This window comes from Clarias gariepinus, chromosome 27, assembly GCF_024256425.1.
Source record: "Clarias gariepinus isolate MV-2021 ecotype Netherlands chromosome 27, CGAR_prim_01v2, whole genome shotgun sequence".
Taxonomy (NCBI): domain Eukaryota; kingdom Metazoa; phylum Chordata; class Actinopteri; order Siluriformes; family Clariidae; genus Clarias; species Clarias gariepinus.
Window position 1 is genome coordinate 14,241,640 of NC_071126.1, and position 13,869 is coordinate 14,255,508.

The following is a 13,869-nucleotide window of genomic DNA, read 5'->3' on the forward strand; positions in this document are numbered from 1 at the left end:
GGGCCCTTAAGAAAGGCCCTTAACCCTCTATGCTTCAGGGGCACTGCACTCTGACCCTAGCCTCCAGGCTTAAATACTGTATGCAAAGAAAAAAGTTCAAATTTAGGCTTTATTTAAAACTTAGTGAATATCAGAAAAATGTAAAGCATTTTTATATTAACCCTTTAACGACTCATTTTTCATTAATACCCCACCCTTCAGCTTTGCTACAGTATTTTTGCTTGCCTCTAAAGCTGCAAATTGGCTCATTGAATTGCAAAAAAAAAAAAATTAATCTATATATGTTGCTTCACTCTCAATCAGGCCAACCAGGTGAGTCTAGACAAGGACCACCAGGCCCCAACGGTGGTCAAGGTCCTCGTGGCCCACCTGGTCGTAATGGCATGACAGGGCCTCGGGGACCACCGGGCCCTTCAGGATACTGTGATTCCTCTCAGTGTGTGGGGATCCCATATAACGGTCAGCAATACAGAGGTATGTTCAATTCTTTGTTTTATACAAGGAAACCTGCTGCGTAACATTAGAAAACTTCACTAATAACATCTAGAGCATGCATTAGCATAGTGCACGCATAGCTAGCCGTTAGCATAATGCACGCATAGCAAGCTGTTATTAGAGCGCATGAATAGCTACCTCACGGATACAATAGCATCGAGGTTTTCAATAGAGTATTTTTTAACATAGCAAGGATAAGGTATGTGAAAACCTGCTGGTGTAGTTTTATAATTCTAACTCTAACTCTAACTCTGACCTGTTCCAGGTTCATAAGCATTCTAAAGCACCTGTGCTGCTTTCACTCAGAAATCATGAGTGAGTCCTGATTGAGCTTTGTCCTATGAGGATAATCACCAAGAAAATGATTAATGAACACTATACAAAACAATAGAAAGCCACAAACCAACACAATGCCACAAAAATTAAATAACGGACTGGTACTAACAAGAGTTTGCCGCAACTTTAACCGCCAAAGCAACCGGTGATGGCAGCAATGCAGTGGCCTGTTTACAGTCTTGAAACCAAACGGCAAACAGGCGGGTGGAGGAGCATGACCCAAAAAACACAAACACCACCACCACCAACAACAACACCTACTAACCAAGAGGATTTATAGCCAAGACAAGCTGTTTAGCCTAACTCTTTGGTTTTTTTTTCTTTCTTTTTTCAATCTGTAAATAAACTAATTATGCCTTGTAAATGACCCCAGATTCACTAAAATTAGTTTTAACACCGATAGAAAGCTTGTGCCTTGTATTCTGCTGTTTGCTGAATGCCAACACCATTGCCTTTAGTTTTCTTTCTTTTTTTCTTTTTTTTTTTAAGGATCATGTGCCTTAAGTAACAACCTATTTGACTTATACTGTAGCTCAGGCCAATTTGAACTGTGTGCCTTTTAACACATGACCCTGGAGGTTTAAAAAAAAAAAAAAAAAGGTTTGTGTACATGGTAGCAGAGGTGGTATTATTGTTTTTCACACACATGAATCCTCCAGTCTGTTTGATCTTTAAATAGTCAGTGCTTCCATGTCTATGTCTCATTGTACTCATTAAATTTGGGTAAAAAAGAGGACGATATAGTCTCCTCTAAAACTCCCAGGTGTCTTTTATTCTCCGACCCAAATTTCTGGTCTGATCTCTGTGTCATTTATGTGATATTACAACACGATGCTCTTGTTGGTTTTAACTTGAGTGTTATTTTATTGCTTGACTGGGCAAAATGATATTTCCAAGCAGAAGCGGTCCCTCGCGAGCCCGAGCCCCGTGAATTCCAAATACCCGAAGAAGACTTTGAGCTTTCACCCGGCGAGCGCCATAAGAGATCGCTATCTCGAAGAAAATTCAAATGGACATCGTAAAAAAAAAAAAAAATTCAATCTTTGCACAAGTTTATTTTAATTTTTTATTTTCCTTCCCCTCATGTGCTTGTAAATTGTCTGCTCCATTATGCTACATCACAGCATGTATTGTATTGAGTATTGCTGGTGAGAAATAGTTACACATTTTGCTTGCTTTCAACATGATCATAAAGCATACAGTAGCAAGTGTCAAATACACACACACACACACACACACACACACACACACACACACACACACACACACACACACACACACACACACACATCAGTCATTTACTTTATCTGCCTTCATCACCAAAGAAATCATCTACATGATCATCATCTGCAGTAACACATGGCCTCCACTGCATTATACTAAATCAAATATTTATCAGTTTTTTGTTTGTTTGTTTGTTTTTAAATATCAAGTCACATCCATTGTTTTACCAAACTTGGAATTGCATGTCTGTCATGTATATTTAGGATTTTTTTTTTATTATTATTATTATTATTATTTTATTTTAATCAGAATATAGTTGTTCTCATTGTCATGTTATCAGTATCAAACGCAGTTGGAATTTGTGTGCAAGACTATGGATATAGTATTGCTAGTTCATGTTTGTAACTGCAAATTGTGAATTCCATAGCCTTATTTTCTTATTTATTTCTGAAACAGAGGAGGCATTTTTCAATAAAACTACTGAAAATATAAAACAGTGCTGCGCGTGTTTCCATGAGGATTGCTGAATATTTAAGATAAAATTTAACAGAATAATAATAAAAAAAAATTATGAACAAAAAATTATCTGAAAAATATAAAAACATTTTGTCTGATTTCCGCATTGGTTCTGTTTGCATGTTCTCCCCATGCTTGGTAGGTTTCCACTGGGTACCCTATTTTCCTCCCACAGTCCAGAGACATGCTGGCGTTGTCAAATTGCCTGTAGTATGTGAATGTTGATCGGAGGTCCTACCATGGTTGTACAAAATAGGAATAAATACAATGGTCACTATTGGCCGTAAATTTCTTTCTCATCTCTTTCCTTTTTTTTTTTTAAGAACAGCATGTCATTCCTTTTATCTATTTGTAGTTACATTAAGGGTTAAATTAAACGTGAGTTCCTGTAACTCTCTCTTATTTTCCTCTCTTGAATGTTCTTTTCTCTTTTTTTTCTCTCTTATTTCTGCAGCATGTCATGTTACCGAGAAACCATAAAGCATGAACCCGTTTGCCATAAAAAAAAAACAAAAAAGAGGTCAAAAATGCCAAGAATAGAAAATACTGTGCCAAAATCTTGAGTCACTCTGCATTTCTTCATGTTTAATATGTTAAATAAATCGAAGGCATGGAAATTAATGTTTTACTGTGACAGGCTGAAAAGTGCTTAAAGAACCAAATTAAAAATTGATTGTTTATGTAGCAACCTCAGCAGCAACCTCATTTCCCCTCTCGTCTGTTCCAACTACTTCAGCTGCACCACTTTCTCACTGGTTCATGCCCTACAGTAAGTTAGATTTTAATGCCTTCAGGAAACTTGGAAAACTATTTATCAAGACTACATTAAAATTCCAAGAAAGTTTGGCTCTTTGGAACAATTTCACCTTAACAACCATCTTTAGCCATATTTATGCTTTTTAAAATTGAGATTCCAAATTTTTTGGATTTAAATTATTTATTTAACTAAACAACACCACACAGATGAAAAGATAATTTAATCTTTAGTTAAATGTAATTTATATGGGGTGGATTTTTTTTTTTTTTAGATAAACAGTTAAAAAACATAAAAAAAAATTGCAAACTGGAAGGTTTTAAAATTTATAGTATAACACTATTTATATTTTATATTTACTATCTATCTCTTTAGTGGAGACGAGTGTGGGGGATGTTACTTTTAAAGTAACTAATTACATTACAAAATGACTGTCATTAAAAAGTAATCAGTTACATTATAGCGTTACTTTCTGATTAAAGTAACTAGTTTGAGTACTTTTCCATTTCAGATAATGAAAACTCCTTTGTGATTCTTCATGCATGTTGTTTTAGTCAAGACCTTTATAATTATTGTACCATCATCACTTAGTGAAGTTTGCACCATAAACTGTTAACTACTAATACCCCTATCTCACCTACGCGGTTTCGTGCGGTGGCCGTAAGTACGGTTCATCATGATTCACCGCGAGTTTTGGCGCTGTGATTAGGTTTCCATCTTTCAAACCGAGTCAAACCGCATAGGTGAGATAGGGGGATAACAGCAGGAATAACAGAGGGGGCGGGTTATAAAGGGCGGGGCTTGTAGGACGACTTTCTCACAAACACACACTAAGGATTGGAAATGACTGCTGTCTGGCTCACGGATAACAGAAATTGTTGGAATAACTAAATAACTAAGTACTTAAATGGTGGACCTAACGCGTTCGATTACTCGTTACATCAAAAAAGTAATCCAAGTACTCCACAACACTGGTGGAGAATAGAAGGACATTCTTATGGGTATCCTTCCATTTTCTTAATCTGGCTAAATATGATAAAAGTAGGGGTGGCCTAAGACTTTTGCAAAGTGCCAGGTTGAGCTTTGTTTTAACGTAAGCGCAGGCGCTTTAGAAACTTTAGAAAATTGGCATTCCAAATTTTATGTTCAATCAGTTTCCTCCATGCATGCCTGGGCTTTAACTGTAAGACCTGAAAAATGTGTGAGGGGAGGGGAAGCAGTGTTTGCTGCCTTCACAGAGGCTTGGCCTTTAAAGTCTCTCTTTGATTCAGATCAGATAATTGGAGAAATGCAACACTTTTTTTGGGAGCTTTGGGAGGTTTTCTATAAATGGTGGCAAAATACAAACCATGCTATGAAGAACTTCAGAAGTAAGTGGAAAGTCAGTGATTTAAATTGTATTTAAATGAGACTTTGAATTGCATCCCTTTATGATGGAGACTTTAAATAGATAAAACTGGACATGTAATTGATTGAAGAAGCGTTTAACAACACTTTGGACAAGATAAAAAAGATGAAAGAGAACCACTGTGAGTAAATAGTCGAGTCACTTTAACACCCGATAAGATTACACTTAAGATTTTGTGGAAATTATAACAGTGTACTATGGTATGCAAGGAATAACACATGATGGGGTGTCCTGTTACAGGAAAATAATAAACATTATGCAAGGAAGACAAATTATGGGGTTAGCATTACCATCAAAGAGAGAACAGCATATCATGAAGTATGTTGTTTTTCTTAAAACATCCTGTGTAACAACACTTCATGAGTAAGCGCTTGCATCAATGTTCTAGTTTTGACACAATATAAAAGTTAGGGAACAGTCTACTGATATCTTTCTAATGATGTAATACTTTACATCAATGGTTCTCAACTCCAGGCATGGAGGACCACCTGCCCTGCACATTTGTGTGTTTTCCCCTGCTCTATCACACCCACTTCAGTTCAAAAAAGGCAGAATTGTTTTATTAGCTGAATCGTTTAATGTGCATAAAATAGTTGCTGGAACCTGAGAAAACACTAAAAATGTGCAGGGCAAGGGGTCCTACCGGACCAGACCTGAGAACCACTGCCTCATTACATATACATTTACAGCCAGTTCCTATAGGTCACCATGTTTAAATTTCGTAATTGCAAAAGTGTCTCATGCAATCATTGAGACAAACCAGTCACATGAGGAAAATTTTCCGCATGTATATATTACTGCTTCTAACAACCACCAAAGTGCAATATAAGATTTTCTTCTTTCTAGGTTGTTAGCAGAACCATTAACTCATGGCACTTTTCAGCGCCAAGCATTACCTCATGGAAAGAGCAGACGAGGCAGAGGAGAGTTTGAAAGCCACGGCAGTTTGCACAACAGGAGTTACTCCTCACGGAGCCACTTCTCTTCCTCACCCATGTGTTAGTCTGTTTCAGTGAGAGAATCAATAAGGTTCCTCCTGTTGATCATCCCAGTGGCTGGTTGGAGTGACCGGAGCTAGATACAGTACTGCTATGGAGGATTGAGAACTAATGGGCTTGTGGAAATCATCTTGGATATTGTGTTTCATCAAGATTATCCATTACTGTACAGCACATGGGAAGTCTGGATGTAGGAAGATATACAAGTGTTCTGTAGAGAACAATATACACAGAAAACCTTAATTTGAGGATTTACATAAGCTAGAACATTGTTGTGCACATTTTTATTTGCTGGAAAGGAATAAGTGTGGTAAAAATGTTCTTCAGATTACTCCATTTCTTTCTTTCCAGTAAGCTTCTTATTCCTTTAAAAACAAAGTTTTGATCTTCAACATAAATTCATTTAGGTTTTATATGTGGGTGTGACCACTCTTTTAAAAATGCACACACAAAAGTAGTTTTTTAAAGTATTAAAAGTACAAATGCAGTTGAATAAAGACTTTTGACAGTATGCCATTAAATGCCACTGACCAGTATATTACACTCTCAGAGGAAGCCGGTTTTCACCCACATAAAGACATTAATAGTAACTGAAATGATCCTGAGATATTAGTATGCACTATAAATCTCCTGGCAGTAACTTTTGAGTAACAATTGCATCCCTTTATGCTGAAACAGCTCCGTTGGGAACACATAAGACTGAAGATCCAAACGTTCCTGGTTCAATCCTGTGTTTTGGCAGGAGAAGGTAGTGTTCAAGGGCCAGGGTTAAGACTATGGGTTACTAAGCAGTAGGTTAAGGGCTTAAGCAGGCATACTTTCTCTATTGCATTGACATTCTTCTCAGTGCAATAGAGAACGTGATACTGTATAAACTCCTCAATGTTTTTTTTTTTTTTTTGCATTCCCAGTATTAAAGTTCAATTTGCATGAACACACTGTAATTTCCAATGTACTGTAGGACTTAAAATCTTAGATTTTTGTGAAATGGTTTTATAGATATTTAATTGTTAAATACAGTATCAGTCTTACAATTAATCCTAAATGATTGATTATTAGGTTAATTTCTTTCCTTTTATATCAAAGTATTGTTAAATTCTTAAACCTCATATTGTTGATTAGTTTTTTTTTTTAATCATTAATCTCTTATTCATTAGCAGTGCTACAAATCCGATAAAGAGACAAAGAGATACACAAAGAGATATACTGGAGTGTAAATCCAGTGATTTTTGTAGGTGATGCGTAGTTTTCTATAGCATTGCAACTAAAAAACATGTGGTATAAAAAGTTGATTAACTGCTAAACAAATTCTTTTAAAACATAATTGTGGTCCCACTAATCCTTTTAATGTTTTTCCTACACAGGAAGCAGAATTTATTAGAACAGTTATTCTTGCGGGTTTTACAAGTGAAGTGAAACTTTATTTACTCCAAACACACCTGGGTCATTTACTTAACCTAAAAAGGCATAAACAACTTATAGTGAATTCTCTACAAGAAGCTGCAGCATTAAGTATTAATGGTTATCAATAAAAAAAATATACTTATGGACCATCTCTTTATAATACATTTTCTAAAGCTTATATAATTTGGTCAAGTTGTGATTTTTGCTGTGAATTTATTTCAGTTCAACTGAATTCAATTCAATTCAGTCTCATTTGTATTGCACTTTTAAAGGTGGATTTCACAAAGCAGCTTTACATAATTAAACAATATGGAATTAATGAAAAAAAAATTCAAATTGTAATGATTTTTTTTCCCTGATGAGCAAGTCATGAGCTCCTGTGGCAGGAAAAAAAACCTCTCTGAAAAGACAATAGAAAAAAATCTCTAGATGAATCGAACTCAACATGTAAGCCATCCTCATTTGAGTTATTTTAAACAACATGACCATAAAGCAGTCTCTGATATATCTGTGTTTTATATAACTGAAAGTTTTACATAATAAAAGAGGTGTTCTTACGTTGACTTTTGTTAATAGAGATTTGTTCACACAACTGTCTGTTGGAATTTCAGTCCTATTTTATTTTGCAACTGTATAGCCACAAGCTATCAAAGAAAAACAGCCAACATCACCCAGTCCAAGAACATCTTCATGGTCGTTGAGTGGCACCATCCCAAGAAGTTTAAACAGCTCAACTCAGGAGTGCTATGTGTAGCTCGACAGAAAGTGTGTGTGTGTGAGAGAGAGAATTATGTATGGTTACAGTTACGTAATGTATAAGGTACTGTATTTTTGTGCAAGAATGGACTCTACTGGCAATAATTATGACCGTATAACTCAAAAGGAGAATTAGAAGCCATTTTAATTACCTTGTAACCCTAAAGCATGTGACTAATGCCTATTTGTCCTCATTCCAAATTATATAGTGCACCTCCTTTATATTGATACATTAAACCTAAATGGTGGTTTGGTTTTGATTCAGTCTAGAAAACAATATGATGTAAGCTGAGCTGGAATCAATTTAAACTCACTAGATCATTTTTGACTGTCCTCGTCCTTGATGCTCCAAATAGGCTTCTGAAACATTTCTATGGGAGTAATAATAATTCCTTTTGTATGATCATGTGTATCCAAGTGGTCTTTCAGCACATCCATGAGCCCAACAAGCACCATCTTGTGCATATCAAATCAGTATTTTGTCAATGCCCAAATCAAAACATGGGCCTCCCTTCAGTCATTAAGCAAAACAAGTACATTAACAACAGCAGCAAGGAAATACAAACCATATGGATCAGTCATTGGATTCCAAAGAATCTGTTTCATTGGTCACAAGACAAAGGACTTCACGAGTCTCATTAAAATATTAGAATCAGGAAGGGTGAGATGTAAGGAAGACCATGAAATAAAAATGAATTAACAACAAATTAAATAGGATGTGGGGTATTATCAAATAAATATCAGTGGTGATATCAGTGGTAGTTGAGTATGGATGTTTGGCAAACTGGTTTTTAGACATCAGACATACTGTAACCCTAGTAGACTGGATTAATTTGAGAGTTATGGACACAGGGTGCGGTTCGAGTGAAACAATTGGCAGCTTTTAGATATGGATGATTCTAACCCAGAATTAAAGCCAATTTCTTTAGCATGATATCCAATTCAATTCATTATAAAATTTCAATACATTTTACTGAACTTCATGTTTTGAGCATTTTACATTGACTGATTACTAGATACTGCCATTCCTTGGCACGGACATACTGCCAGGCTCATATTACCTGTCATATTAAAACATATATGAATTTTTAATGAACTATAAGAGTAGCATATGAGTGCTCAGTCAGCATATTCTTCAAAGTAACCACAACCACAAGTGTTCGTGTTTAAATCTGGTTGTGTAGACACAATGGAAAAAAAACAGTTTCTATGATGCATCTACTCAAGAGTAATCCGGAACAAGACACACTTGTGATTTGCAGAATCCCAGCAAGAAGCCCAGAAAATTGGCTTAAGCAGTTGCCATCTGTGAATATGATTAACTCTCCAGACATAAATTCTGCCACAACTTTTGGACTTTCTACCTCACCGAAAACCAACAAATCTGCACTGTATGATTGTGTGAGTTATATTATACACTATTTGTGCAGAAATACAGTATGCGGATACTTAACCTTCACACTCCTGTGTGGTCCTTCCTTTTCCAAACTGTTGTCATGAAGTAAAAAGCACATAATTGCACACGACATCTTTGGATGCTGTAGCATTACAATTTCCATTTGCTTCAACTATGAGGCCCAAACCTGTCTCAGCATGACAATGATCCAGTGAACAAATCTTGATAAAAACATGGTTGGAGTGTGAGGCTTGGCCTGGACTGAACCCTGACCTCAATCGCACTAAACTAAACTCCTTTCGGATGAACTGGAATGCACCCCAGGCTTACTCGCCTTCCTGTACATTAGTGTTTGACTTCACCAATGCACTTGTAGATGAATGATAGAAATCCCCTCATAAATCCCCACGGCCATGCTTAATATTCTAACAGGTCTTTTTTTCCAAGAACAGTGAAGATTATTTTTTAAAAAGTGGGGAAAAAGAGGGACTACGTCTGGACTGGGATGTTTAATGAGAAACCTAAAAGATTATTAGGAACACCATACTAATACGGTGTTTGACCCCCTTTCGCCTTCAGAACTGCCTTATTTCTACGTGGCCTTGATTCAACAAGGTGCTGCGCATCCAGGGCACGAAGCTCCCGTTCCACCACATCCCAAAGATGCTCTATTGGGTTGAGATCTGGTGACTGTGGGGCCCATTTTAGTACAGTGAACTCATTGTCATGTTCAAGAAACCAATTTAAAATGATTCAAGCTTTGTGACATGGTGCATTATCCTGCTGGAAGTAGCCATCAGAGGATGGGTACATGGTGATCATAAAGGGATGGACATGGTCAGAAACAATGCTCAGGTAGCCTGTGGCATTTAAACGATGCCCAATTGGCACTAAGGGGCCTAAAGTGTGCCAAGAAAACATCCCCCACACCATTACACCACGACCACCAGCAGCCTGCACAGTGGTAACAAGGCATGATGGATCCATGTTCTCATTCTGTTTACACCAAATTCTGGCTCTACAATTTAAATATCTCAACAGAAATCGAGACTCATCAGACCAGTCAACATTTTTCCAGTCTTCAACTGTCCAATTTTGGTGAGCTTGTGCAAATTGTAGCCTCTTTTTCCTATTTGTAGTTGAGATAAGTGGTACCCGGTGGGGTCTTCTGCTGTTGTAGCCCATCCGCCTCAAGGTTGTGCGTGTTGTGGCTTCACGAATGCTTTGCTGCATACCTTGGTTGTAACAAGTGGTTATTTCAGTCAAAGTTGCTTTTCTATCAGCTTGAATCAGTCGGCCCATTCTCCTCTGACCTCTAGCATCAACAAGGCATTTTCGCCCACAGGACTGCTGCATACTGGATGTTTTTCCTTTTTCACACCATTCTTTGTAAACCCTAGAAATGGTTGTGCGTGAAAATCCCAGTAACTGAGCAGATTGTGAAATACTCAGACCGGCTCGTCTGGCACCAACAACCATGCCACGCTCAAAATTGCTTTAATCACCTATCTTACCCATTCTGACATTCAGTTTGGAGTTCAGGAGATTGTCTTGACCAGGACCACACCCCTAAATGCATTGAAGCAACTGCCATGTGATTGGTTGATTAGATAATTGCATTAATGAGAAATTGAACAGGTGTTCCTAAAAATCCTTTAGGTGACTGTATAGTTGGATTGTGATGGTCACCATCCATATCCATATTGTGCACTGTATGATGCTTATACTGTGTGTGTGTGGTGGGGTGTCTTTGTAAGCATGAATTAAAGGTAAAACCTTGAATGATTAATTAATATAAATGATTAAAAATATTAATCAATAGTGGTTGGTCCACTATTTGCAGTAAATCATTCAAGGATTATTACCTCCTCATGGTGTCACAGAATACAAAGTAAATTTTGTTGAATGATCAGAAATCTGTTCCATATTGATCCATTTGCTGGTGTAAGAGGTTGTGTTACATATCTCCGTCTTTTGGAAAACAGAAACCAAATGATGTTTGCTTCAGGACTGCACATATTGTGCTTAAGTATCCCTTGTGCAATGTAATAATGAGCTGTTTCCCAGAAAAAATTGGGATACTCAGGCTTAGAGCCATAATTACAACAAACGATGAAATATATATTCTTTGACAAAAAACAGGGTATAACTATAACTATATAAGTCTTGTTTCTGGTTAACATCCTGTGGTTTTTAACAGTGTATGGGCAGTTATTGATCTATAATCTACAAATTGTATAGGAATATTCATGCAGGTGAAGAATAAGTAGTAAGGAATAAGAAATTTTCATGCGCATGCAATGGGGTAAGACATATGAGATTGAGGTTACAGGTGGCGTATGCATATAATTACATTATATCCACTCTAATGTGTTAATATATGCATGTGCACTGAGAAAAATGAAGAGATTGTGGGAAGTACTGCGTAGCAGTTCACAATGATCCAATGCTGGGGCTTAATACAGGTAGGAAAGGTGGCAGGAACATACAGTAGATAGACAACTACTAGGAGCAAACACCAATCAGCCATAAAATTACAATGCAAAACATAATGCCTAACATTGTGTTGGTTCCCCTTGTGCAGTTTAGAGTATCCCATTAGTGCTTGATTGTATTGGGATCTGAGGAGTTTAGATGCTGGGTCAGCAACCTTGGGCTCCTTGTACAGTAGGCACTAGGCATTCCTTAATCCACCTTTTTTCTTACCTGGTGCACTCATCACTCCATTATTTATCTAGTGGAAGACTCTTAGCTATTCGCTAGGTTAAATCCAGTTGGTGACTTTTTTTGTTGTTGACTGGGCAGTGTACTGTATTCTGTAACTCAAATAATCATTAGATTTGTTAAATCATGTTGTCACTTCATTGTCATTAAAAGCTAAAGCATTGGGTTACTGGTGAGCAGAATTATCCTGCTTAATGGACCAATCGTTTTATGTAAGCAATTACAAAAACCAAAATCACAACCACACATAAACTTTGATGAATGTCACTTGCATTCTTTTAATTCCAAACCCTTAATTAGATCAATAGATTCCCCCAGGGGGTCTTTAATCCTTTTGAAAACTCAATGGGGAGTTTAAAAATGATTCCAGCTGTGTGAAAGCAAGCTGTGATAGCCCTGTCACTCTGTAGGCCTTTCTACTTTATTCTGCATTGTTTTCCTGTAGTTAGCTGACAGGTGGAAATTAGTCTCTCTCTTTGGAGCCTGTCTTTCTCCCCAACTTAGCTCTTATATTGCTGGTTTGGTGCATTTATCATCATATTAAAACACCTTTTTGCCACCCGTCCACACAACATTCATTATTTTTTTTTTTGCATGATTAATACTCTCGATTTGTTATGGTTAATTAATTATTTGCTATTATGATTTAATAAACTACAATATGAAATATGTTTCTCTGTGTGGCCTACCTTTCTGTTTCAGAAGGTAACACGAGCCATTATAAAATTGGCAACTAATAAACAATGCAACAATGAGCTTCAGCAATTCCGAACAGGTGCAGGTCACTGAACACTGACACTGTGGAATAATGAGGTACCAAGCATTTAACTGTATTACAGGAATTTTCATTTTCAGATGTAAAACTTCTGCCTTCCAATAAATTTTGTGTAAATTGAAAATCATCTGTCTAACCATTAGAAGGAGTTTGCATAAATAAACAAATAACTATCATAATTGACTTCATGTGTCTGGCGCCAAACGTTTCGCTGAAACAAAAGTGGATGATGGCATTTCCAAAATCCACACTTAGGAAAGGGCTTGCATTCATCTTTGTGTTCAAGTAATGAGGTAAGGCTGAACTAACTGCCACCAAGAGACTATTTATTAGATGAATTTATTATACCTGCTATTGTATTTCACCCTTGCTGTGTCATGGAAATGTCAGTAAACAAGGATTAAATATATATTATCCCAAGTGCACATGGAGTAATGTCACGAAGTGCATTCAAAACTATTAGCACTAGCCTGAAAGACTCTAATGTGTGGATTTAAAGGAAATTTTGCTTTTTAATACTATTTAATGTATTTTTTTTTTTAACATAAAAAGTCACTTCAAGAAAGCTGTTATAAGCAAATAACAGCAAATGTGGATGCCAACATTAAATATTACCTTTATTTTATTTTATGTTTATTAGGAGGGAATTCTTGAGAGCCTTTTTTTCTCCAGACTGGCCAGATTACTACATTGTAAAAATGCCTACCTTGCTGTAAATCATGCAAACACAACTACCTTCCTAATTTCATAAGGTCAAGATCCCTTTTTTTTTAATTATTATTATTTTTTTAGAAAATAATCTACTGAAGTGTTATGCTGACTGGATTATTTATTAAATTTGATTTGATTTAGAATTTTTCATATCCTTAATATCTTCAGTCATATCCAATTCCCACTCATCATCACCCCAACATCAAGGCTACTAATTCCAGTCAGGAAGAGTGAAGTGTATCACATGTTTCCTCTGAGCCAAGTGATGCCACCAATCACTGCTGAACATCAGCACAGCTTTGATATTTTCAGCACTTGTTATAGAGGAATTTAAAATGTTCCAATTCGGTTATGCTCTATATGAGCCGTGAT

At 36.6% G+C, this 13,869-nt stretch overlaps 1 protein-coding gene across 4 annotated transcripts in view; it reads left to right on the forward strand.

Moving 5' to 3' along the window:
- col12a1b (collagen, type XII, alpha 1b) overlaps nt 1-2,549 on the forward strand; it is an 82,531-nt gene extending 79,982 nt beyond the window's left edge. For 3 of the 4 annotated variants that reach the window (XM_053489278.1, XM_053489279.1, XM_053489281.1), the window contains 2 exons: nt 304-474; nt 1,732-2,549. In XM_053489278.1, the coding sequence (XP_053345253.1) occupies nt 304-474; nt 1,732-1,853 (293 nt within the window). In that variant the 3' untranslated portion in view covers nt 1,854-2,549. Of the gene's footprint in view, nt 1-303; nt 475-760 lie in introns of all 4 variants that reach the window. The other variant, XM_053489280.1, reaches the window with a different exon arrangement.
- Nucleotides 2,550-13,869: the final 11,320 nt, after the last annotated feature.